Consider the following 27040-nt stretch of genomic DNA (forward strand, 5'->3'; position numbering starts at 1 on the left):
ACAACCCATTTAAGATCTTGAAAACAATTAATACAATTTTAAATTCAATCCTGAAACAGACAGGAAGCCAGTCGAGCGTGGCCAAAACAGTGGTATGTGGTCGCGCTTTTTTGGTCCCGGTTCAAAGTCGAGCTGCTGCGTTCTGGACTAACTGTAACCGATGAAGGGATGACTGATCCAATCAAACATTCAAAGAGTTACAGAAGTCTAAACGAGACATAATTAATGCATGTATGACTCTTTCAAAGTCTTTGCGTAGCAGGTAGGGCTTGACTTTAGCCAAATGTCTCAGCTGGAAGAAGCTGGTTTTAACAACAGAACTAATCTGTTGGTCAAATTTAAAAGCACTGTAAAGTATCACACCCAGATTCCTGGTAAAAGGATGAGTATGGGAACCTAAAGTACCAAGAGCATCTAGACACATCTAGTAAAATATACAGCACGATCAAACACAACAATCATTATGAAGGACAGAAGGTAAAAGTTACATATAAATTATATAGTTATATCTCTCAGACAGATGTTTGGGGGAAGATCTTTCAGATTATTGAAACTTTACTTTATTCAAACCGGCTCTCTGCTGCCGACTGGCACGGCCGTCCACACCAACAACTACAACTAGAACAGTAACCTTAGTCTAGATCCACCACGGACACCTTCCAGGATTGCTCTGGTCCACCAGATGTCCCTCATTTAGCCCAGATGTCCTTCATTTAGCCCAGATGTCCTTCATTTAGCCCAGATGTGGGTCTCCTTCCTCTGTCTCTGTGTCGGGGTTCTAACCTCCGGTGGATTTGTGAGGACTATGGTTAACTGCTCCTCAGATCTCTGCAGGGTAAATCCAGACAGCTAGTTAGACTATCTGTCTGTCTGTCTGTCTGTCTGTATGTCTGTCTGTCTGTCTGTCTGTCTGTCTGTCTGTCTAACAGCTAGCTAGACTATCTGTCTGTCTGTCTGTCTAACAGCTAGCTAGACTATCTGTCCAATCTGAGTTTTCTGTTGCATGACTAAAACTACTTTTGAACGTACACGTTCCACCAAAACCTGTTCCATCCTGAGACTATTTAGCAGAGGCACCGTGGCTCCATCCAGAGCTTAGCCCCGCCCACGATGATGGTGATTGGTTTAAAGAAATGCCAATAAACAAGAGCACATTGTTCTCCCATCCAGAAATGCTGTGTGGACTAGCCAGTCCTTCCTCTGCAACATTGTGGAGGAAGGTCTGGACATGAGAGACTACCGTAACCATAACGATAACGATGTGAGGGTCCACCCTGATGGAGGATCTGCTGTGTCAGGGGTCTACAACACACAGATTTATGACGCGTTTCTTTTTTACGTTGCACAGATAAAGAAAAAGAAATACACGAGGGTTTGGAGAATCCAACAAACTGTTACTGGAGTTATCTGTTTTTATAGACAAATTTATCAATCTAGTTTTTTTAAACCAATAGTTAAGTCATGTCTGAATGACAGTGATCTCAAAGACGGGCTGGGTAATTAATCCAGCTAATGATCACAACAACATCGAGAAAAACAGATATTCTGCACATTACACAACTCTTAATTTGTCCTTTGTTATTTTCTTGAAAACATTTAAATATATATTTTACATTATTTATTTTAAGGGAAATGTCCCAGTTGAAGGTGTTTTCACTGTTGATTTTAACTCCAATAATAAACAACTTCTTTCCAAAAGTAATCGTGTTAAATAATCCTGATTTCCATATTGACTAAAATAAACTTGATTAGGATTGTTCCCTAATGGAGCAGCCCTACCCAACGATAACATTCACTACTGTCGCTGGTGTTACACTTGTGGTGGAGTTAGAACGATTTAAAATACATATTTCTAGTTCTGGTTGTAGTTCTGGGTGTGGACGGCCTTTAAAGCTAATGAACAGTAGAGTAGACGGGCGGGTCATCTTCAGGGGGGGCAGCATCAGAGCCGTCTCTAACCCGAGGAACAGAGTAGACCACATGATCAGCGTCTCCCCTGAGGGCGCTGGTGGGCGAGCTGGCGGCCCGGTTTGTAAAATGAACCTCAGAGTAGGTGAGTCTACCGGAGTCTTCTTCAGCCTGGGAGAGGAAACAGAGAAAGGTCAAAGTGCTCCGATGTCTTTGATAAGCATTATAAAAACAGATCTGCAGGTCATGTGATCAACGTGGTAACAGATGGTTGTGGATCTACTTCCTCAGTTTAATTTGGGTTCTACCGCACGCTGTCTGGGTCTGTGTTCCTGCACGGAGGTCCTGGATGATGTGGTCCTTCAGGAACCCTCTCAGTGTGTTTACAGCAGGACTATCTCAAATATAGCTCTCATTATAAACAGCAAATATATATAATTATAATAAATCTGATAAATTACCCATAAAAATGAGATTTCTATCAATCAAACAGCTGTGCACTCAGAGTTTAACATCATGTTGAAGGTATTTCCTCCCTCAAAACCAACTTTTTAAATATTGGCAACACTGAATTATGAAATCATGCATGAAAGTCATTCATGTACTACTTCATGAACTCTCAGTAATGCAGAAGGATTGATAGTATCTCATGCATGACAATAATAGATAAAAACTGTAACGGGCTGTTAGGGGGCGTCCAGGCAAGAAACCCATAAAATAATCAAACAATCACATTTTTAATCAGTCCTGATGTATGTGCAGATTTTGGTAAGTTCTTGAGCATCGTAAGACGAAAATGTGATCCATTGTGTGTAATAACAATAATTCCTTTAGATTCGGTGCTCGGGCACTAAAACCCCCCCCAGTAGTGTTCTCTGTTGGGTCTGTGACTGAGAGACAGAGCTTCTGTTTCTGAGCCCAGAGCTGAAGCCTTTCAGAGTTTCTCTTACTGTATTTTGAAGGTTAGCTGCAGTGATAACGCTGTAGTCATCGTTGGTCTCAGCAGCGCTTGGTTTGGAGTATTTGGCGCTAGAGTAACCTGAAGAGATTTCTACAGGAGGAGACCGTCTCTGTCCGTCCTCTCTGATGTCCTCGTACACTCGGTTGGTCTACAGGAGAGGAGCTGTTTAGTTTTTATTATTATCATAAACTGATGATGATCACAGTTCTCAGATGTTCTCAAACTCACCTCTGTGACAGCGTACTCGGTTTCCACGGGACGTTCTGAAAAACACAAGTTTGTTTAGAAATGACCCAACATGAAACATGGGGCTCATACTACCACACACTGAGACTTTAAAGGCCGGGACACACCAAGCAGACGGCCGAGGACTAGTGGTGACGGAGGCCACTGAGGCAGCTTGTGTGTGTGCAGCAGTTTGTTCTGAATAAACTAACAGCTAAAAACTAAAAGAGAAGACACCGCCTCCCCACACTTCCCTCCATGTTTACTGTCAGCTGGTTTGCTACTTCCTGTTTGGTGGAGAGAGAAACCTATTGGTTGTTGACGATGTTCACGTCATTGGACTATTTGCATAAGTCAAGATTGAAAAGTTGCATGGTGTCTGGGACAGATCCCCAATAAAAGATCCAAGAACCATTTAAACCATTAAGATGTACCTTCCTCTAAAGGTGAACAAGTTGTGCAGCAGTTGTTTAGTCTCAGTGACAAGTCTTCAGTGAAATGATGAAACAGAGAACTAATTACACATCTGAAGGGGCGGTTCTACTGTAGAAACATAAATGGTGGACATCTTGTGACAGTAAATGAACTTGAATGGTGTGTCTGTTTTAAAAGTGCGTTGTCATGTGAAGAGAGAACAAACAGTTCAAACTGTTGTGTGAGAAAAGGGAAGTGCCAGTGGTGTGGTTGCTGCCTCTCTGCGTGTGTTTCCTGTTGCCTCACCTTTGGCTTTAGACCTCCTCCTCCTGCAGAGTATCAGCAGAGACAGAAAGACCAGGACCAGGACCAGGACCACCAGAGTCAGACCCACGTACAGCAGCACACCTGCAGCTGTTACAGGAGAAATACAAAAAAACACATGTTGTGTACTGGACTCACAGGTTAATGAGGCCCCTGCATACACTTTACAGTACATAAACATATTTAACTTTTTCAAATGCAAAAATATGTTAAGTATAGTCTGTCCTCCCTTATCTGGAATACCTACAGTATTTCCCTAATCTTTTTATTTTCTACTTGTACCATAATTTATTCTTATCTGAAAGTGTTTTGCATTGAAATGTTACAAACTTTGTTTGTAGCCTCAAAGTAATTATGTAGTTTAGTGTCAGCAGTAGGAAAGTGTTGATCTTGTAATAGATGTAGTATGAAGAGAGACAACAGTAGAAGTAAGTAGTGCAACTGTAGAAGTAGTTGAAGTGATATATAGAGAGAGTCAGAGTAGTATGTGAAATCAGTAGATAAGTATAAGAGAGCAGTGAAGTAGTATTGTCATCGGGGAGTGAGAGTCAGCAGTATCAGAGGGGTACGTAGGCAGCATGTATGTGGAATTGAGAGGTTATTTAAGAAAGTAGAGATGGTGAAGGGAACACAGTAGGAGTGAGGTGTGTAAAGTCATCGAGAGTATGTAGAGAGTTTGTAGAGATGAAGAGACAGTAGAAATATGTAGGACAATAGTGAGGTGGTGTGTGGGGGTAAGTAAGAAGAGTGTTGAGAGACAGGTAGAGATGGTATGTGTAGAACAACAGTGAAAGTGGTATGTAGAGAGACAACAGTAAAGAGTAAGTATGTAGAAGACAGTAGAAATGTATGTAGAAGAGACAGCAGTGGGAGTAGTATGTAGAGAGACAGAGTAGATTATGTAGATAGAATAGAGGTATGTAGAGTGAGGGGAGTAGTATGTAGAGGAACAACAGTAAAGTAGTATGTAGAGACAGCAGTGATATGTGAAAGTGTAGTATGTAGAGAACAGTGAAAGTAGTATGTAAGAGAGAGCAAAAAAAGCGTGTTTTAGTGTGCTAGCGTTGTGTTTTAGTGTTAATATTTTAGTGTGTGCCCTAAAGGTTCTTTAGTGTGTGCCCTAAAGCGTGTTTTGGTGTGGCGTGTTTTAGTGTGTGTCTAAAGCGTGTTTTAGTGTGTGCCCTAAAGCGTTCTTTAGTGTGTGTCCTAAAGCGTTCTTTAGTGTGTGCCCTAAAGCGTGTTTTAGTGTGTCCTAAAGCGTTATTTAGTGTGTGCCCTAAAGCGTTCTTTAGTGTGTGCCCTAAAGCGTGTTTTAGTGTGTGCCCTAAAGCGTTCTTTAGTGTGTGTCCTAAAGCGTTCTTTAGTGTGTGCCCTAAAGTGTGTTTTAGTGTGTGCCCTAAAGCGTGTTTTAGTGTGTGTCCTAAAGCGTTCTTTAGTGTGTGCCCTAAAGCGTGTTTTAGTGTGTGCCCTAAAGCGTTCTTTAGTGTGTGCCCTAAAGCGTGTTTTAGTGTGTGCCCTAAAAGCGTGTTTTAGTGTGTGCCCTAAAAGCGTTCTTTAGTGTGTGCCCTAAAAGCGTGTTTTAGTGTGTGCCCTAAAAGCGTGTTTTTAGTGTGTGCCCTAAAAGCGTGTTTTAGTGTGTGCCCTAAAAGCGTTCTTTAGTGTTTGCCCTAAAAGCGTTCTTTAGTGTGTGCCCTAAAAGCGTTCTTTAGTGTGTGCCCTAAAAGCGTGTTTTAGTGTGTGCCCTAAAGCGTGTTTTTAGTGTATTTTGCCCTAAAGCGTTCTTTAGTGTGTGCCCTAAAAGCGTTCTTTAGTTGTGTGCCCTAAAAGCGTGTTTTAGTTATTGTTTGCCCTAAAAGCGTTCTTTAGTGTGTGCCCTAAAGCGTGTTTTAGTGTGTGCCCTAAAGCGTTCTTTAGTGTGTGCCCTAAAGCGTGTTTTAGTGTGTGCCCTAAAGCGTGTTTTAGTGTGTGCCCTAAAGCGTGTTTTAGTGTGTGCCCTAAAGCGTTCTTTAGTGTGTGTCCTAAAGCGTCGTTCTTTAGTGTTGTCCTAAAGCGTTCTTTAGTTTTTTGCCTAAAAAGCGTGTTTTAGTTTGTGCCCTAAAGCGTGTTTTAGTGTGTGCCCTAAAAGCGTGTTTTAGTGTGTTGTCCTAAAAGCGTTCTTTAGTGTGTGCCCTAAAAGCGTGTTTTAGTGTGTGCCCTAAAGCGTGTTTTAGTTGGTGTTCCTAAAGCGTTCTTTGTGTGTGCCCTAAAGCGTGTTTTTAGTGTGTGCCCTAAAAGCGTGTTTTAGTGTGTGCCCTAAAAGCGTTCTTTAGTGTTTGTGCCCTAAAGCGTGTTTTGTTATTATTGCCCTAAAAGCGTGTTTTAGTGTGTGCCCTAAAAGCGTGTTTTATGTGTGTCCTAAAGCGTTCTTTGTTGTGTGCCCTAAAAGCGTGTTTAATTATTTTGCCCTAAAAGCGTGTTTAGTGTGTGCCCTAAAGCGTGTTTTAGTGTGTGCCCTAAAGCGTGTTTTAGTGTGTGTCCTAAAGCGTTCTTTAGTGTGTGCCCTAAAGCGTGTTTTAGTGTGTGCCCTAAAGCGTGTTTTAGTGTGTCCTAAAGCGTGTTTTAGTGTGTGCCCTAAAGCGTGTTTTAGTGTGTGCCCTAAAGCGTTCTTTAGTGTGTGCCCTAAAGCGTTCTTTAGTGTGTGCCCTAAAGAGTGTTTAGTGTGTGTCCTAAAGCGTTCTTTAGTGTGTGCCCTAAAGCGTTCTTTAGTGTGTGCCCTAAAGCGTGTTTTAGTGTGTCCTAAAGCGCGTGTTTTTTGTTATTGCCCTAAAAGCGTGTTTTAGTGTGTGCTCTAAAGCGTGTTTTAGTGTGTGTCCTAAAGCGTTCTTTAGTGTGTGCCCTAAAGCGTGTTTTACAGTAACCACAGCCCAGCTGGCGTGTGCTTATGTGACGTCATGAAATCGCTGTAACTATTTATACCAAGGGTGGTAAGCCTCTCTTCAGAACTTGAACTTCCTATGGCTCCATTCTGATGCTACCAAGCCATCACCTCCCGTTAGCATCCCATTGACTCCCATTCATTTTGACGTTACTTTACATCTGAAGAGTTTAAAGACTCTATTCGTCCGTTGCTTATTTCTAAAGAAACACGACAATGTAAAAGGCTCCATTACCTTGTACCTCACGTTATGGCTCCGTAGCAGACGCTTTTATAACAATAGGCTAACGATTGGGTCATAACCACGAGACTTACTGTCACACAGTAGAGGAATTACCGTATAGTACAGGAGAAGCGCGCAGTCAACTTCCAACTTTTTCTCGCTCTTGCTGGCCGCCAACGGACTCACTTGTGTCCAAGTGGCGCGCCTGGCAGGAAGCGGACATGCGTCACGCGATAACCCTGGTCATCATGTGATATGAAGGTTAAGGTTTTTTTATCTAGCTAATTATTATTGTTAAATATTCTTCTTAAACGGACCACTTGTGGGCCATCGTCAAAGAAAAAATATGAGAAAACAAATATGGACAAAAAAAGGGCACTTTGGCTTTGAGGGCAAAAGGGGGAAGGTGTAAGTGTAGTAGAGTAGAACAGTAGAGAGTAGTACGTTGTAGTATGAAAGATTACCCAAAGTGTTTCCCAGAGCATCAAATATTTCCATAGATGGTATTACCTTGAATGAGACTTTCTGCATCAGTAATGAACTACAAAGATACCTGACCAAGCTTCAGTTGTTGATGCTCTGAGAGTGAGACTGGGTTCAAAGAGATATTTGTACATGTACCTCTGGGTGATGGTGTCTCAGTGTGTACATGTACCTCTGGCTGATGGTGTCTCAGTGTGTACATGTACCTCTGGGTGATGGTGTCTCAGTGTGTACATGTACCTCTGGGTGGTGTTATCTCAGTGTGTACATGTACCTCTGGGTGATGGTGTCTCAGTGTGTAAATGTACCTCTGGGTGATGGTGTCTCAGTGTGTAAATGTACCTCTGGGTGGTGGTATCTCAGTGTGTACATGTACCTCTGGGTGATGGTGTCTCAGTGTGTAAATGTACCTCTGGGTGATGGTGTCTCAGTGTGTACATGTACCTCTGGGTGATGGTGTATCAGTGTGTACATGTACCTCTGGGTGATGGTGTCTCAGTGTGTACATGTACCTCTGGGTGATGGTGTCTCAGTGTGTACATGTACCTCTGGGTGGTGGTATCTCAGTGTGTACATGTACCTCTGGGTGATGGTGTCTCAGTGTGTACATGTACCTCTGGGTGATGGTGTCTCAGTGTGTACATGTACCTCTGGGTGGTGGTGTCTCAGTGTGTACATGTACCTCTGGGTGGTGGTGTCTCAGTGTGTACATGTACCTCTGGGTGATGGTGTCTCAGTGTGTACATGTACCTCTGGGTGATGGTGTCTCAGTGTGTATATGTACCTCTGGGTGGTGGTGTCTCAGTGTGTACATGTACCTCTGGGTGATGGTGTCTCAGTGTGTATATGTACCTCTGGGTGGTGGTGTCTCAGTGTGTACATGTACCTCTGGGTGGTGGTGTCTCAGTGTGTACATGTACCTCTGGGTGGTGGTGGTGTCTCAGTGTGTACATGTACCTCTGGGTGGTGGTGTCTCAGTGTGTACATGTACCTCTGGGTGGTGGTGTCTCAGTGTGTACATGTACCTCTGGGTGGTGGTGTCTCAGTGTGTACATGTACCTCTGGGTGATGGTGTCTCAGTGTGTACATGTACCTCTGGGTGATGGTGTCTCAGTGTGTACATGTACCTCTGGGTGGTGGTGTCTCAGTGTGTACATGTACCTCTGGGTGGTGGTGTCTCAGTGTGTACATGTACCTCTGGGTGATGGTGTCTCAGTGTGTACATGTACCTCTGGGTGATGGTGTCTCAGTGTGTACATGTACCTCTGGGTGATGGTGTCTCAGTGTGTATATGTACCTCTGGGTGATGGTGTCTCAGTGTGTACATGTACCTCTGGGTAGTGTTATCTCAGTGTGTACATGTACCTCTGGGTGATGGTGTCTCAGTGTGTAAATGTACCTCTGGGTGTGGTGGTATCTCAGTGTGTACATGTACCTCTGGGTGATGGTGTCTCCAGTGTGTAAATGTACCTCTGGGTGATGGTGTCTCAGTGTGTACATGTACCTCTGGGTGATGGTGTATCAGTGTGTACATGTACCTCTGGGTGATGGTGTCTCTGTGTGTACATGTACCTCTGGGTGATGGTGTCTCAGTGTGTACATGTACCTCTGGGTAGTGTTATCTCCAGTGTGTACATGTACCTCTGGGTGATGGTGTCTCAGTGTGTACATGTACCTCTGGGTGATGGTGTCTCAGTGTGTACATGTACCTCTGGGTGGTGGTGTCTCAGTGTGTACATGTACCTCTCTCAGTGTGTACATGTACCTCTGGGTGATGGTGTCTCAGTGTGTACATGTACCTCTGGGTGATGGTGTCTCAGTGTGTACATGTACCTCTGGGTGGTGGTGTCTCAGTGTGTACATGTACCTCTGGGTGATGGTGTCTCAGTGTGTACATGTACCTCTGGGTGGTGGTGTCTCAGTGTGTACATGTACCTCTGGGTGGTGGTGTCTCAGTGTGTACATGTACCTCTCTCAGTGTGTACATGTACCTCTGGGTGGTGGTGTCTCAGTGTGTACATGTACCTCTCTCAGTGTGTACATGTACCTCTGGGTGGTGGTGTCTCAGTGTGTACATGTACCTCTGGGTGATGGTGTCTCAGTGTGTACATGTACCTCTGGGTGATGGTGTCTCAGTGTACATGTACCTCTGGGTGATGGTGTCTCAGTGTGTACATGTACCTCTGGGTGGTGGTGTCTCAGTGTGTACATGTACCTCTGGGTGGTGGTGTCTCAGTGTGTACATGTACCTCTGGGTGATGGTGTCTCAGTGTGTACATGTACCTCTGGGTGGTGGTGTCTCAGTGTGTACATGTACCTCTGGCTGATGGTGTCTCAGTGTGTATATGTACCTCTGGGTGGTGGTGTCTCAGTGTGTACATGTACCTCTGGGTGATGGTGTCTCAGTGTGTACATGTACCTCTGGGTGATGGTGTCTCAGTGTGTATATGTACCTCTGGGTGATGGTGTCTCAGTGTGTACATGTACCTCTGGGTGATGGTGTCTCAGTGTGTACATGTACCTCTGGGTGATGGTGTCTCAGTGTGTACATGTACCTCTGGGTGATGGTGTCTCAGTGTGTACATGTACCTCTGGCTGATGGTGTCTCAGTGTGTACATGTACCTCTGGGTGATGGTGTATCAGTGTGTACATGTACCTCTGGGTGATGGTGTCTCAGTGTGTACATGTACCTCTGGGTGATGGTGTCTCAGTGTGTACATGTACCTCTGGGTGATGGTGTCTCAGTGTGTACATGTACCTCTGGGTGATGGTGTCTCAGTGTGTATATGTACCTCTGGGTGATGGTGTCTCAGTGTGTACATGTACCTCTGGGTGGTGTTATCTCAGTGTGTACATGTACCTCTGGGTGATGGTGTCTCAGTGTGTAAATGTACCTCTGGGTGATGGTGTCTCAGTGTGTAAATGTACCTCTGGGTGGTGGTATCTCAGTGTGTACATGTACCTCTGGGTGATGGTGTCTCAGTGTGTAAATGTACCTCTGGGTGATGGTGTCTCAGTGTGTACATGTACCTCTGGGTGATGGTGTATCAGTGTGTACATGTACCTCTGGGTGATGGTGTCTCTGTGTGTACATGTACCTCTGGGTGATGGTGTCTCTGTGTGTACATGTACCTCTGGGTGGTGGTATCTCAGTGTGTACATGTACCTCTGGGTGATGGTGTCTCAGTGTGTACATGTACCTCTGGGTGATGGTGTCTCAGTGTGTACATGTACCTCTGGGTGGTGGTGTCTCAGTGTGTACATGTACCTCTGGGTGGTGGTGTCTCAGTGTGTACATGTACCTCTGGGTGGTGGTGTCTCAGTGTGTACATGTACCTCTGGGTGATGGTATCTCAGTGTGTACATGTACCTCTGGGTGATGGTGTCTCAGTGTGTACATGTACCTCTGGGTGATGGTGTCTCAGTGTGTACATGTACCTCTGGGTGATGGTGTACCAGTGTGTACATGTACCTCTGGGTGATGGTGTACCAGTGTGTGGAGATGTGGAGGTTGATGAGACTGATGATGGAAACATCGGCAGAGTGCTGATTGGTTCAGTCGTGTTTGAAGCTGTGAACAACAAAATCATTCTGATATAAACTTTTTTTATTATCATTTGGCCCGTTTCCATGTAGTTACATCATCACTGATATGGTCACAACCACTACAGTGCTCCATTACCTATTTTTCAGGGGGAATAAACTTTTGTCTCAAAGGTATGACCTGTCCTCTGGAGGACAAAGCCAGACCAGCGGGCGCTCGGTTGATTGTCGTGGGGAGCGGGAGGTGACGAAGGCCGGGAGGATTTAGCAGGTCGGGCCTGCTAGTCCGGCTAAAGGAACTACCACACAGATCCACTGCCAAGCCTCCTACTCACCAACACCAGATCCATCACACACAGAATGGACGAGCTACAAACACCCAGGGAACTGCTGCGTGATGGTTATCACAGAATAAGCCTGGCTGAGCACACGGCAGCTAGCAGCTAACAGGGCGAGCTAGCTAGCAGCAGGATAGAGGCAGGGTAGGTCAATTTTGTGTCTGTTAAGAGGTACAAATGCACTCTAAAACTTGCCCCAACAACTGCCCTTTTAGCTCAGTGTGAGCTGGAAGACGTTAGCTGCAGCTACTCCGTGTTGACCGCACTGATTCAGATCGGTTGTTTTCTATCAACTGTACTCGCATATTCATAATGATCAAGAATAACATAAACACTGGCCAGAATTCTCCTTTAAGTTACCTCTCTTTCTGAAACAGGCTGGAGTTACCCCTCTCTCTCAGGAGTTACCCCTCTCTCTCAGGAGTTACCCCTCTCTCTCAGGAGTTACCCCTCTCTCTCTCAGGAGTTACCCCTCTCTCTCTCAGTAGTTACCCCTCTCTCTCAGGAGTTACCCCTCTCGCTCAGGAGTTACCCCTCTCTCTCTCAGTAGTTACCCCTCTCTCTCTCAGGAGTTACCCCTCTCTCTCTCAGGAGTTACCCCTCTCTCTCTCGGTAGTTACCCCTCTCTCTCAGGAGTTACCCCTCTCTCTCAGGAGTTACCCCTCTCTCTCTCAGGAGTTACCCCTCTCTCTCAGGAGTTACCCCTCTCTCTCCGGAGTTACCCCTCTCTCTCTCAGGAGTTACCCTCTCTCTCTCAGGAGTTACCCCTCTCTCTCAGGAGTTACCCCTCTCGCTCAGGAGTTACCCCTCTCTCTCTCAGGGTTACCCCCTCTCTCTCTCAGGGTTACCCCTCTCTCTCTCTCAGGGTTACCCCTCTCTCTCAGTGCAGTTACCCCTCTCGCTCAGGGTTACCCCTCTCTCTCCAGGGGTTACCCCTCTCTCTCTCAGGAGTTACCCCTCTGTCCGGGAGTTACCCCTCTCTCTCTGGGTTACCCCCTCTCTCTCAGGGTTACCCCTCTCTCTCTCAGTAGTTACCCCTCTCTCTCTGCAGGTTACCCCTCTCTCTCTCTGGGTTACCCCTCTCTCTGGGTTACCCCTCTCTCTCTCAGTAGTTCCCCTCTCGCTCAGGGTACCCCTCTCTCTCTCTGGGTTACCCCTCTCTCTCTGGGTTACCCCTCTCTCTCAGGGTTACCCCTCTCTCTTGGTTACCCTCTTCAGGGTTACCCTCTCTCTCTCTGGGTTACCCCTCTCTCAGGAGTTACCCCTCTCTCTCTCCGTCACCCCCTCTCTTTTTCATCCTCCATCCTCTCCGTTCCCCCCCCTCCTCTCTCCACTCTCCTCCTCCATCTTCTCCATTCCCCCTTCTCTCTCTTCCTCCCTCCATTCCTCGGGTCTTCCCTCCGCCTTCCCCCCATCCATCCCCTCTTCCATTCCTCCATTCTTCCTTCCTCCTTTTCTTCTTTATTCCATTCCATTCCCTCCTTCCTTCCATTCCCTTCCTCATTCCCCCTCTCTTCCCTTCCTTCCATTCCTTCCATTCCTCTCTCCATTCCTTCCATTCCTTCCCCTCATTCCATTCCTTTCCCCCTCCCCCCTTCCATTCCACTCCTTCCCTTCCCTCCATTCCCCTCCATCCTTCCCCCCTTTCCATTCCATTCCATTCCCTCCCTTCCACCACCCCCTCCGTTCCCTCTCCATTCTCTCCCTCCCGTTACCCTCTCCATTCCGTTACCCCCTCCGGTCCCTCTCCCGTGTCACCCCTCTCTCTCCTTCCTCCATTCCTCTCCATTCCCTCCTCTCCGTCACCTCCTCTTTCTTCCCTCCTCCCCTCCCCCCTTGGGACCCTCTCCATTTACCCTCTCCTCTTCTCTTCTCTTCCTACCCTCCTCTCTTCCGTTACCCCTCTCTCTCTCTCCATTACCTTCTTCCTTCCACCCTCTTCTCCGTTCCCCTCTCTCTCGGTACCCCTCTCTCTCCTTAGTTACCCTCTCTCTCCAGGGTTACCCCTCTCTCTCTCAGAGTTACCCCTCTCTCTCTCTGGGTTTACCCCTCTCTCTCTGAGTTCTCTCTCCCAGGAGTTACCCCTCTCTCTCTGAGTTACCCTCTCTCTCCAGGAGTTACCCCTCTCTCTGGGTTACCCCTCTCTCTCTGGGTTACCCTCTCTCTCTCGGAGTTACCCCTCTCTCTCTTTGAGTTACCCTCTCTCTCTCTCAGGAGTTACCCCTCTCTCCGGAGTTACCTCTCTCTCAGTAGTTACCCCTCTCTCTCTGGAGTTACCTCTCTCTCTGGAGTTACCCCTCTCTCTCTCAGGAGTTACCCCTCTCTCTCTCAGGAGTTACCCCTCTCGCTCAGGAGTTACCCCTCTCTCTCTCAGGAGTTACCCCTCTCTCTCTCAGGAGTTACCCCTCTCTCTCTCTGGAGTTACCCCTCTCTCTCAGGAGTTACCCCTCTCGGCTCAGGGTTACCCCTCTCTCTCTCTGAGTTACCCCTCTCTCTCTCTGAGTTACCCCTCTCTCTCTCGGAGTTACCCCCTCTCTCTCTGGAGTTACCCCTCTCTCTCAGGAGTTACCCCTCTCTCTCTCTGGAGTTACCCCTCTCTCTCTGGAGTTACCCCTCTCTCTCTCTGGAGTTACCCCTCTCTCTCTCAGGAGTTACCCCTCTCTCTCTCAGGAGTTACCCCTCTCTCTCAGGAGTTACCCCTCTCTCTCTGGAGTTACCTCTCTCTCTGAGTTACCCTCTCTCTCTCAGGAGTTACCCCTCTCTCTCTCAGGAGTTACCCCTCTCTCTCTGGAGTTACCCCTCTCTCTCTCTGGAGTTACCCCTCTCTCTCTCTGGAGTTACCCCTCTCTCTCTCAGGAGTTACCCCTCTCTCTAGCTCAGCCAGTAAAAGTATTTGCCCCATGTGGACTGAGTCCTTGGCAGCGGCGCGAGTTCAAATCCGACCTGCTGCCCTTTCCTGCGTGTCATCCCCCTTCTCTCTCCCCCTTTCATGTCTATCCACTGTCACTACTTAATAAAGGGAAAAAGCCTCAAAAAATCATCTTAAAAAATAATAATCGGTTCACTACTTTCACTGAATTTGAAGGTTAAATTTGATAGCATTTGAAGAAAAACAAGGATAAAAGAATGTTGAAAAAAGTGACGAAAATGTTGGAAACAGCTTCAAAAACAAGGCGAAAAAATACAAAAAATGTCAAAATAGCACACAGGAAAAAGATACAAAACATTGATAAAAGTGAGAAAAATTAAAAAATCTGGACCCTGAAAAATAAAAAGTTGCATGGTCTACTGGAAGACAACACAAGGGTTAAAACTGGAGCAGCTGTAAGGGAAACTTTCTTCAGACAGAAATAATCATTTTCATTCTCCAGATTAAACTCACCATCTGTGACAACGATCCTAAACTCACGGTAAGGATCCAGAGACAAACGTCTGTCCAGACCACACCTGTAGAGTCCTGAGTCAGACCTGGTCAGCTGGGAGATGCTGACATACACAAATACTCTAGACGGAGATCCTCTTACATATTCAATGCTGTATCTGTCTGTCTGAGCGCTGACATCAGATGTTTGAACCAGAATGTCTTCATCTTCACATCGTTCCTTACAGAAGTACTTCCTGCTTCTAGAGACAGGAAAGAAGCATCCAACTACAACATTATCTCCAGATGTCTTATGGAGGGTTCTCACTTCAGGAAGAGTTCGATCCAGCAGTGCTGTTGAAAAGATGAACAACCAGTAGTTACTCTCAGTACTCCAGATGATGGATCAGTTACACTGCCCACTGCCCAGTTCAACCAGTCTGACTACTTCATAATCTCACCATCTGATCATAATCTGATTAGATTATATTTGATCATTTAATTATCTTAATGGAGAAAACACAGTTTCACCCAGGAAACAGTGATCATGTCCCGGGACTACTACTGAAGGGAACAGCTGTTTTAACCCAAACCATCTTTTCTAGTCTTTACTAGTCCTTCTGCTGGGCGCCCGGGTGGGTCAGTTGGTGGAGCGTGCGCCAACATGTAGAGGTCAATGAAAGTATATTTTAGCTGTCCCAATGATTAAAGGTGGAAATGCCCAAAAAATAATCTTAAAAAAAATAGTCGTATGGTTGTCTAAACTCAAGCGTCATGTGTTGTCGGCAGACACCATAATTTAGTATGATGTCATTTAAATTGTTGTGGTTACATTTTTGTACAATATTATACGAAGAGAATGCTGCAGATATAAAACTCTGAATCAGTCAGATGTCCCCTGAATCAACAGTAGGTGTGTGTCACGATCCCATTAGAGAAGACCTGCTGGTTTAAAGGAGCATTCATCAGAGTTCAGTGATGAAGAATATGAAGAACTAAATCTGTCAGCAGCTGTCAGTGAACACAAACTTTACTTCACACAAGAAAATATATTTTCAGACTCACCATCTACAACACGGATTTCAAAGTCTGCGTATAAATCTGGAGATAAAGGTCTTCCCAGACCACACCTGTAGAGTCCTGAGTCAGACTTGGTCAGCTGGGAGATGCTGACCCAAACATTTGCTCCTGGTCGAAGTTTTTCATATTCCATCCCATATCTGCCGCTCTGAGCTGTGACATCAGTTGTTTCAATGAGAAGATCTCCTTGTTTACATTCATTCTTACAGAAGAACTTTGTGTTTCCAGACTGAGAAGAAGAGCATTTAACTCTGATATCTTCTCCTTCAGTTCCTGTATAGATAAAGATTTGGGCTTTGGCGAGCCCAGAGTTTCCATCCTGCAGAGCTGTTGAAGAGATGAACAATCATTAGTTCATTATCTCTTTAACACAGTTCCCATAAACATGTCAACTGTTGGCAGCACAATAATCAATCACCTGCTATTCAGCTTTAGATATGAGAATGGTATTTACTACCAGAGTGGACAGTCTTTACTCTCTAAGACACTAAATATATCAATGCAGCAAAACTATTTTACTTTTTATTCAACATTACTGTTTATTTATTGTTGTTTATCTTTAGGATGTCTTGTACCCCCCCCATCCCTCTCTGCTGTAACAGTGTGATTGTTCCCATTGTGGGATTAATAAATGATTTTGAATCTTGAATCAGATCAAACAGTAAACCAGGGAACTATTTACATAAAAATAATCCAGACTTCAGCCACAAACTAACAGCTCAGAGAGACTTTCAACATGATCTGTTCCTGTTTATCAGAACAAAGACCTGACTGAACTCATCTACATTCAGATATTAAAACATAAAGCATACAGCAGAGTTTAACTTCAACTGAGTCTGTTCCTTCATTTCCTTCCTGATGTGCAGTTTATTTAGAGGAAGTAACAGGAATACTTGTAATGAAGTATATGTATAACTATAGAAAGCTGTGATGAGAAAGTGTTTGACCACTGATCAATAAAGAAAAGAGAGAAACCAACAGCAGGACAGAGGGAGAGAAATCCAAAGTGAATGTACTCACAGAGGAAGAAGAAGCAGATCAAAGTGGGACGGACGGTCATGTTGAGACTGGTGGTTTACTGCTGCCTCTCTTCCTTCTTCACTGGTGAACCAGGAACTAGTTACTTCTTTAAATGATGGAGTCCCTCCTCCAGACACAAGACCCACAGCTCTCCTCTCCCCCCCCCCATCACTCTGGCTTCATACTGCTCACTCTGACTCTAGTCAGCTTTAGATCCTTTGTAAACTGCTGTGTAGTTAAACAGTTCTGCATCGTATTAAAGTAAGTATCTGAGCAAAAGTGAACTAAATATCTGGATAAAAATGATTAGGATTCACTAAATGAAATAATTTATATCATCTCATATTTACACAACACATTTACACTAATACTCTTATTTTTATGTATTAATTAGTATCACAGTGATATATATATATATATATATATATATATATATATATATATATATATATATATATATATATAAACAAATGTTTACTTGCTGTACTTATATAAGGTACAGTAAGTAAACATTTGTTTTGGGCAACTTTGTCTAAACTTGTTTTTCCAAAAAATTTTAAATGTTAAAAGCCAAATTATAACAATAAAGGTAAAGTTACTTTATTGTCACATACACGTACATGTAGCGAAATTCATTCTCTGCATTTAACCCATCCCTCAAGGGAGCAGTGGGCAGCCAATCACAGCGGCCCGGGACCAACTCCAGATCTGAGCCAGTGCCTTGCTCAAGGGCACTGACTGGAGAACCTGGTACATGTTTTTGATGGTGGGGGAAACCGGAGCACCCGGAGGAAACCCACGCAAACATGGGGAGAACATACCAACGCCACACAGAAAGGCCCAGAACGACCTGGATTCAAACCCAGAACCTTGTTGCTGTGAGGCCACCAATGGGCCCCCATGTTGCTACACAGATAAAGTCCACAGAGGGGATGCAATAAAACTAAGACAGAAATAAAGACCTCTAAATGAGTAAACTATCAATTTTCTGCAACTTTGATTTACTTCATATAATACAATTACATTCTACTCAGTGATTCACTGCTGATTTTGTTCAAACAAAAGTAAATAAAATGCAATCATTAAATAATTCAAATGTCAGAATGTGATTCCAAACTGCACATCATCTTTTTATTATCTAAAGGTTACTATTCATTTTAATTAAATATTAATTAACCCCAGTCTCAGTTTATACACCTGCACATTTATGGACAACTTTGACAAGTTAATTCATCTTTAATCATGTGTTTATGATGTTTCTATAATGAACTGGAAGAAAACGAACCTCAGAGGGTGAAGAAGAAAAAGTAGAAGAAGAAGAAGAAGAAGAAGAAGAAGAAGAAGAAGAAGAAGAAGAAGAAGAAGAAGAAGAAGAAAATGTACGTAAAGATGCCAACTGAAATGTCTAACTGGAGAGAAAACAAGACTGAGAGACTGCTGTTGGTAAGGGCTGACATCTTTTGTGCTGTATGTGTAATTGTTGTATAATTTTTACTTTTTGTAATTTTCTTTCTCTTTTCTGAAAGCAGCTGCTCAGAAACGCTAAATTAATTTCACTGTAAACTGATAATAAAGTTGCATTGTATCATAAATCCTCAGACAGATTCAAGGAGCAGTGAGAGACTCGGTTGTTTATGACCTGTGACTGTAATCTGCTGATGATGTCCTGTCTCCTTCCTGTTCTACCCAGGCTCCGCCCCTCACCTGAACCAATCAGAGGATTTCCAGGAAGTGAGAACAATCTGCTGTTGGTGCTACAAACTCAGGACGATGTCAGGACCTGATTCTGGAGACAATGTTCAGAGTTTAAAAGAGAAAACCGCTTTGGATAAGGCAGCACAGGAGTTTTCAGACCGTTTTTTGGACGTTTTATTCCCATTGTTGCTGTCTTTGGTTAAGTCTGTAGTGATATGATTTCATTTTTCGGGCGCTCTCCTTAACATTCGATAGGAACCTCGTTCTGGCACCATAGAGAGCTTCAGGAGGAGAGGACTATATACACTTTATATTGTGTTGGGTCAGCTATTCCTTTAGGTAAATATGCAGAGCTATCATCAGCAAAATGTAGTTAAAGGATAAAAAATGAAAGTACTCAATATGGAGATATGGTTCCTTTCAAAGTGTTATATTGTTATATAGAATATATTATTCTATTTTCATTACAAAAGAATGAAAGTGTCACAATTTGGAAATAGCAGGCTTGGACCCAACCTGCAGAGTGTAGAGAACGAGGAGGCAGCAGGATGATTTGGAAGTTTAATAAATGAAAAAGCTGTCAACAAAGGGTGTCCTGAGGCAGGCAGGCAAAGGGAATATTTAAACAAAATACAAAATATTCAGAAATCTGAAGACTAATGTCACAACACACAAGACAGGAAGTAACACAAGACACTACACAGGAGAAACAGAGAGACTACAAATAAAACAGGAAGCATGAAAACATACACAAGAATGGTACAGAAAACCAAACAGAGAACACAGAAACGAACCATGAAAAGGAATGAGAACAATGCAGCAAAACAGGAAACTGAACAAATGACAGGAAACAAACGGGGAATAAATTAACAAAATAAAACAAACCCATTGGGGGTTTCCAACCATGACAGGAAGAACATTTCAATGTTGCAGTTGGTCAACAGTTTTAAATCCTTCGTACACTGCTGGGTATTAGAACAGTTCTGCATCATATCATGAGAATATTATGTTTCTGCATATTATGTTACCGGATACAATGTCATGAATATCCTCAGTAACTTTACTGCAGATCTGTTTTCTGTGAAGTCAAACTTAACCTTGTTATCAGGTAAGTGTGGAGAGTTATACATGGATAAATGAAAATAAGTTGTATATTTTATTGAGTGACGCATAATCTAACCTTCACCTTCATTATTTCTCTGTGATGTCTGTGTTTTTCCAGTTCTCTGAGGACCGGCAGTATGTTCATGGCAGGATTACAGAAAGTTCTGTTTATATTGATCATTGGTTGTTGTGTAGAGAATCCACATTGGTAGTCTTCCTCGGGTTCATTAACACACATAAATATACACAGGACCAGATCTCTACATGAACTCTTACTGTACTAAAGAAACAGAAATCAACATGAGAAAGAAAATAGAAGATTTAATAAGGTTCATGCACAAGCTAAGCTACCTAGCATCTGTTTACTTTAGCATTGCATTATTACAAAAATATCCTTTAAATGACATGACTTGGTAAATACTTATATTACATTACAACATTCATGACTATCCACAGTAACTTTACTGGAGATCTGTTTTCTGTAAAGTCAAAGTTAACCTTGTTATAAGGTAAATGTGCAGATTTATACATGAATGAATGAAAATAAGTTGCAGCACACAGACTAGTTATTAGACAGATTATCATTTCACCAAACATCTACAGCCACTGACTGCCAGCTGGAGCTGTTACAGAGCTGACTGATGAAGTGCTGTTACACAGAAATGTGGAATATGATGGTTGATATGTCTGCTGTTGGCCCGGGACCCCCACTGACACAAACACCCCCCCCCCCCCAGACACTACATGTTACATTACATTTTACATATTTCTTTATTCATGTTCCTGTTTCTTTTACATTCATTGTTTTTGTTTCCTTTAATGTTTGTTTCTATCTGCACCATCCACCGAGGCAGATTCTTTGTACGTGCTACTTGCTTGGCAATAAATAATGTTCTGATTCTGATTCAGATGGTACCTGCCACCGGACTGAAATACAGTTTGATAATGACGTGAACTTTCAAAGGTCCCATGACATGGTGCTCTTTGGATGCTTTTATATAGGCCTTAGTGGTCCCCTAATACTGTATCTGAAGTCTCTTTATATAGACCTTAGTGGTCCCCTAATACTGTATCTGAAGTCTCTTTTATATAGACCTTAGTGGTCCCCTAATACTGTATCTGAAGTCTCTTTATATAGACCTTAGTGGTCCCCTAATAATGTATCTGAAGTCTCTTTTATATAGACCTTAGTGGTCCTCTAATACTGTATCTGAAGTCTCTTTTATATAGGCCTTAGTGGTCCCCTAATACTGTATCTGAAGTCTCTTTATATAGACCTTAGTGGTCCCCTAATAATGTATCTGAAGTCTCTTTTATATAGACCTTAGTGGTCCTCTAATACTGTATCTGAAGTCTCTTTTATATAGGCCTTAGTGGTCCCCTAATACTGTATCTGAAGTCTCTTTTATATAGGCCTTAGTGGTCCTCTAATACTGTATCTGAAGTCTCTTTTATATAGACCTTAGTGGTCCCCTAATAATGTATCTGAAGTCTCTTTTATATAGACCTTAGTGGTCCCCTAATACTGTATCTGAAGTCTCTTTTATATAGGCCTTAGTGGTCCCCTAATACTGTATCTGAAGTCTCTTTTATATAGGCCTTAGTGGTCCTCTAATACTGTATCTGAAGTCTCTTTTATATAGGCCTTAGTGGTCCCCTAATACTGTATCTGAAGTCTCTTTTATATAGACCTTAGTGGTCCCCTAATACTGTATCTGAAGTCTCTTTTATATAGGCCTTAGTGGTCCCCTAATACTGTATCTGAAGTATCTTTATATAGACCTTAGTGGTCCCCTAATACTGTATCTGAAGTCTCTTTATATAGACCTTAGTGGTCCCCTAATACTGTATCTGAAGTCTCTTTATATAGACCTTAGTGGTCCCCTAATACTGTATCTGAAGTCTCTTTTATATAGACCTTAGTGGTCCCCTAATACTGTATCTGAAGTCTCTTTTATATAGACCTTAGTGGTCCCCTAATACTGTATCTGAAGTCTCTTTTATATAGACCTTAGTGGTCCCCTAATACTGTATCTGAAGTCTCTTTTATATAGGCCTTAGTGGTCCCCTAATACTGTATCTGAAGTCTCTTTTATATAGACCTTAGAGGTCCCCTAATACTGTATCTGAAGTCTCTTTTATATAGACCTTAGTGGTCCCCTAATACTGTATCTGAAGTCTCTTTTATATAGACCTTAGTGGTCTCCTACTACTGTATCTGAAGTCTCTTTTATATAGACCTTAGTGGTCTCCTAATACTGTATCTGAAGTCTCTTTTATATAGGCCTTAGTGGTCCCCTAATACTGTATCTGAAGTCTCTTTTATATAGACCTTAGTGGTCCCCTAATACTGTATCTGAAGTCTCTTTTATATAGGCCTTAGTGGTCCCCTGATACTGTATCTAAAGTCTCTTTTATATAGACCTTAGTGGTCCCCTAATACTGTATCTGAAGTCTCTTTTATATAGACCTTAGTGGTCCCCTGATACTGTATCTAAAGTCTCTTTTATATAGACCTTAGTGGTCCCCTAATACTGTATCTGAATTCAATTCAATTCAATTCAATTTTATTTATAGTATCAAATCATAACAAAAGTTATCTCGAGACACTTTACAGATAGAGTAGGTCTAGACCACACTCTGTAATTTCCAAAACCCCAACAATTACAGTAATTCCATCAAGAGCAAGCATTAGCAGTGGCTATCGCGACAGTGGCAAGGAAAAACTCCCTTTCTGAAGTCTCTTTTATATAGACCTTAGTGATCCCCTAATACTGTATCTGAAGTCTCTTTATAGACCTTAGTGGTCCCCTAATACTGTATCTGAAGTCTCTTTTATATAGACCTTAGAGGTCCCCTAATACTGTATCTGAAGTCTCTTTTATATAGACCTTAGTTGTCCACTAAGACTGTATCTGAAGTCTCTTTTATATAGACCTTAGTGGTCCCCTAATACTGTATCTGAAGTCTCTTTTATATAGGCCTTAGTGGTCCTCTAATACTGTATCTGAAGTCTCTTTTATATAGACCTTAGTGGTCCCCTAATACTGTATCTGAAGTCTCTTTTATATAGACCTTAGTGGTCCCCTAATGCTGTATCTGAAGTCTCTTTTATATAGACCTAAGTGGTCCCCTAATACTGTATCTAAAGTCTCTTTTATATAGACCTTAGTGGTCCCCTAATACTGTATCTAAAGTCTCTTTTATATAGACCTTAGTGGTCCCCTAATACTGTATCTGAAGTCTCTTTTATATAGACCTTAGTGGTCCCCTAATACTGTATCTGAAGTCTCTTTTATATAGACCTTAGTGGTCCCCTAATACTGTATCTGAAGTCTCTTTTATATAGACCTTAGTGGTGCCCTAATACTGTATCCGAAGTCTCTTTTATAAAGACCTTAGTAGTCCCCTAATACTGTATCTAAAGTCTCTTTTATATAGACCTTAGTGGTCCCCTAATACTGTATCTAAAGTCTCTTTTATATAGACCTTAGTGGTCCCCTAATACTGTATCTGAAGTCTCTTTTATATAGGCCTTAGTGGTCCCCTAATACTGTATCTGAAGTCTCTTTATATAGACCTTAGTGGTCCCCTAATACTGTATCTGAAGTCTCTTTTATATAGGCCTTAGTGGTCCCCTAATACTGTATCTGAAGTCTCTTTATATAGACCTTAGTGGTCCCCTAATACTGTATCTGAAGTCTCTTTTATATAGGCCTTAGTGGTCCCCTAATACTGTATCTGAAGTCTCTTTTATATAGGCCTTAGTGGTCCCCTAATACTGTATCTGAAGTCTCTTTTATATAGACCTTAGAGGTCCCCTAATACTGTATCTGACGTCTCTTTTATATAGACCTTAGTGGTCCCCTAATACTGTATCTGAAGTCTCTTTTATATAGACCTTAGTGGTCCCCTAATACTGTATCTGAAGTCTCTTTTATATAGACCTTAGTGGTCCCCTAATACTGTATCTGAAGTCTCTTTTATAAAGACCTTAGTAGTCCCCTAATACTGTATCTAAAGTCTCTTTTATATAGACCTTAGTGGTCCCCTAATACTGTATCTGAATTCAATTCAATTCAATTCAATTTTATTTATAGTATCAAATCATAACAAAAGTTATCTTGAGACACTTTACAGATAGAGTAGGTCTAGACCACACTCTGTAATTTCCAAAACCCCAACAATTACAGTAATTCCATCAAGAGCAAGCATTAGCAGTGGCTATCGCGACAGTGGCAATGAAAAACTCCCTTTCTGAAGTCTCTTTTATATAGACCTTAGTGGTCCCCTAATACTGTATCTGAAGTCTCTTTTATATAGACCTTAGTGGTCCCCTAATACTGTATCTGAAGTCTCTTTATATAGACCTTAGTGGTCCCCTAATACTGTATCTGAAGTCTCTTTTATATAGACCTTAGTGGTCCCCTAATACTGTATCTGAAGTCTCTTTTATATAGACCTTAGTGGTGCCCTAATACTGTATCTAAAGTCTCTTTTATATAGACCTTAGTGGTCCCCTAATACTGTATCTGAAGTCTCCTTTATATAGACCTTAGTGGTCCCCTAATACTGTATCTGAAGTCTCTTTTATATAGACGTTAGTAGTCCCCTAATACTGTATCTAAAGTCTCTTTTATATAGACCTTAGTGGTCCCCTAATACTGTATCTGAAGTCTCTTTTATATAGACCTTAGTGGTCCCCTAATACTGTATCTGAAGTCTCTTTTATATAGACCTTAGTGGTCCCCTAATACTGTATCTAAAGTCTCTTTTATATAGACCTTAGTGGTCCCCTAATACTGTATCTGAAGTCTCTTTTATATAGACCTTAGTGGTCCCCTAATACTGTATCTGAAGTCTCTTTTATATAGACCTTAGTGGTCCCCTAATACTGTATCTGAAGTCTCTTTTATATAGACCTTAGTGGTCCCCTAATACTGTATCTAAAGTCTCTTTTATATAGACCTTAGTGGTCCCCTAATACTGTATCTGAAGTCTCTTTTATATAGACCTTAGTGGTCCCCTAATACTGTATCTAAAGTCTCTTTTATATAGACCTTAGTGGTCCCCTAATACTGTATCTGAAGTCTCTTTTATATAGACAATTCAATTTTATTTATAGTATCAAATCATAACAAAAGTTATCTCGAGACACTTTACAGATAGAGCAGGTCTAGACCACACTCTGTAATTTCCAAAACCCCAACAATTACAGTAATTCCATCAAGAGCAAGCATTAGCAGTGGCTATCGCGACAGTGGCAAGGAAAAACTCCCTTTCTGAAGTCTCTTTTATATAGACCTTAGTGGTCCCTAATACTGTATCTGAAGTCTCTTTTATATAGACCTTAGTGGTCCCCTAATACTGTATCTGAAGTCTCTTTCCCGAAATTCAGCCTTGGTGCAGAATTACAGCCACTAGAGCCAGTCCCACAATGAGCTTTCCTTAGGATGTGCCATTTCTGTGTCTGTAGCTATTGAGGAGGAGAGAGGGGGGGCAAGGTGGATGGTGGAGGTGTGGCCTTGACCAACTGCCACTTTTCTCTCTCATGGGGGGGCCAAATTCTCTGGACGGGCAAAGCAGAGAAAGGGGAGGTAACCTTGCTTGTTATGACCTCATAACAAAGAGCAGGATACCCAGGGCTCGGTTTACACCTATCACCATTTCTAGCCACTGGGGGGCCATAGGCAGGCTGGGGGAACTCATATTAATGTTAAAAAACCTCATAAAGTGACATTTCCATGCCATGGGACCTTTAAAAGTTAAACTCTGTGTTCAGACCAACAGCTAGCCTGACAAGCCAGACCCACATCCAGATGTTGGGTCTGGGAACTCACCATTGGCGGAGCTCGATCCCGAGGGGCGGGATAAACGGTTGTCTTTCAAATTCCCTCTGCAAGTGATAGGACAGCGCTCCAACCAGGCAGAGCAACGAAGAAGGTAGCGGAGCTAGTTGATAGATTAAACTTTTGCCGTATCCGGTCGGCAAAACTCCGAACACATCTTCCTTTTTTAAGAATGACTTCAGAGCCGTTCTTTGTTCTTTTCTCAAAGAAAAGCTGAACTCCAAGTCTTCAGAAGACCTCTGTTCACCAGCAGCAGCAGCAGCCATAAGCCCCGCCCACCGACTCTATACACAATGTGATTGGCCTGACCAAAATTTGGTTTTTGCAACTCGGAAGTCAACGGAGAGTTGCTAGACGACCCTGGCTGCCAAATAAATTTGCTGCCACTAGGGGGAGTCTCGATTTCTAGGCTAACCAACAGCAGCACTGTGTGAAAAACCAGACGACACAGAGGTTCTCAAACTAACGTTAACTTTGCTTAAGAGGTGATATATAAATAATAAAAATAACTCCTATTATAGAAGATCATATTATATATAACATGTCACAATGGACCATGTTAAAAGAAACTCCAATGACTACAAAAGTACGGTGGCCCAGAGAGATCAACTAAATGCAACCAAAGAAAACACATGCAAATAAAACACAGTGTGAAGAAGTAACACTCCAGCAAAATGAGAAACACATTCTCCAATTTAACAACAGACACATTAAGAACTGCACTGAAGATACAGAAACACTGAGTACAACCTGGACCTGAGGCACAGTTCCAGATTCCAGCTCATCTAGGTTGTATTTATGAGAGCGTAGAGTAGGTCTGGTCCTGATCCCTGCTGACTGGATCGAGGCTCTGGTACGTGGAGTCGTTGAAGGTGGAATCTGGAGAACAGTTCTCATAGTCTGGGACGTCCTGAGCAAACCACACAAAGTACACATGAAACACAGTTATAGACCTTGAAAATAACTTGTTTGGAGACTACACATAATTGCTGAGGGAGGAGGGAGAAAAGATTCAGATACTCCATATTCACTCTCTCTTCTCTTCATTCATATATTCAGTGAAATGCTTGTACTGTCGTCTTTCTAAAGAAGAACAGCGATACAACACTAGCAGGCTGAGGACTAAACACTGTCCAGTACAGAAAGGGTCAGCCTGAGATCTGGCTCATTTTCACAGATAATCTCATCTATCTTCTATCAATGCCATCTCTAATGATTATCATGTGGACTGGTACATGTTAGTCAACAGAGAGGAAACTAAGAGTTAAAGTCACCTCCATGTTTATGCCGTCTGAGTTTCCTCCAGTGTTCAAACCTGTGAAGTAAACAAAATATTGTTTTTATTAAAATGAGAGTAGTGATAGATGCAGATGAGGTTAGAAGGTCACTGAAACAGCCAATGATAAAACACCAACCACACTTGAACACTGTAACTCTAACTCTGGTAATCAGAAGGGATCCTGGTAGTAACCTAACCTGCAAACACCATCAAACTATATCTATAATGTTCTATTTGCCTGCCACCCAAACTTCTTACAACACCTCATTACATTAGTCCCAGAGAATGACATCAGAGGAACCACTGTGATAACAACAT

At 42.7% G+C, this 27040-nt stretch overlaps 2 protein-coding genes across 3 annotated transcripts in view; both read right to left on the reverse strand.

Annotated features, from left to right (window-relative positions):
- Positions 1–1139: 1139 nt before the first annotated feature.
- LOC120559833 lies at positions 1140–16882 on the reverse strand. Of its 2 annotated transcripts, XM_039801865.1 has the most exons (8): positions 16796–16882; positions 15761–16102; positions 14717–15049; positions 10926–11024; positions 3815–3922; positions 3098–3132; positions 2859–3017; positions 1140–2079 (listed from the first exon to the last, which is right to left on the reverse strand). In XM_039801865.1, exons 1-8 carry the CDS (start codon positions 16833–16835, stop codon positions 1894–1896), a joined length of 1302 nt encoding a protein of 433 aa, XP_039657799.1. In that variant the 5' UTR covers positions 16836–16882; the 3' UTR covers positions 1140–1893. The 2 variants fall into 2 exon arrangements, with proteins under 2 accessions (XP_039657799.1, XP_039657800.1); XM_039801866.1 differs by lacking the exon at positions 10926–11024.
- An 8891-nt stretch (positions 16883–25773) lies between these two features.
- LOC120559834 (polymeric immunoglobulin receptor-like) overlaps positions 25774–27040 on the reverse strand; it is a 23145-nt gene continuing 21878 nt past the window's right edge. The window contains exons 6-7 of the mRNA XM_039801868.1: positions 26718–26758; positions 25774–26353 (exon numbers count right to left, since the gene is read on the reverse strand). Coding sequence (XP_039657802.1) covers positions 26240–26353; positions 26718–26758 — 155 coding nt within the window. The 3' untranslated portion in view covers positions 25774–26239. The remainder of the gene's footprint in view (positions 26354–26717; positions 26759–27040) is intronic.

This window comes from Perca fluviatilis, chromosome 5, assembly GCF_010015445.1.
Source record: "Perca fluviatilis chromosome 5, GENO_Pfluv_1.0, whole genome shotgun sequence".
Taxonomy (NCBI): domain Eukaryota; kingdom Metazoa; phylum Chordata; class Actinopteri; order Perciformes; family Percidae; genus Perca; species Perca fluviatilis.

What these genes read in the sequence shown, in the direction of transcription:
- LOC120559833 (XM_039801865.1), bottom strand. Translation starts at nt 16,835, where the DNA reads ATGACCGTCCGTCCCACTTTGATCTGCTTCTTCTTCCTCT. An exon ending in GAGGAGGTCTAAAGCCAAAG is followed by an intron (nt 3,133 to 3,814) that starts GTGAGGCAACAG and finishes TGTGTTTTTCAG; the next exon opens with AACGTCCCGTGGAAACCGAG. An exon ending in CCGAGTACGCTGTCACAGAG is followed by an intron (nt 3,018 to 3,097) that starts GTGAGTTTGAGA and finishes CCTCTCCTGTAG; the next exon opens with ACCAACCGAGTGTACGAGGA.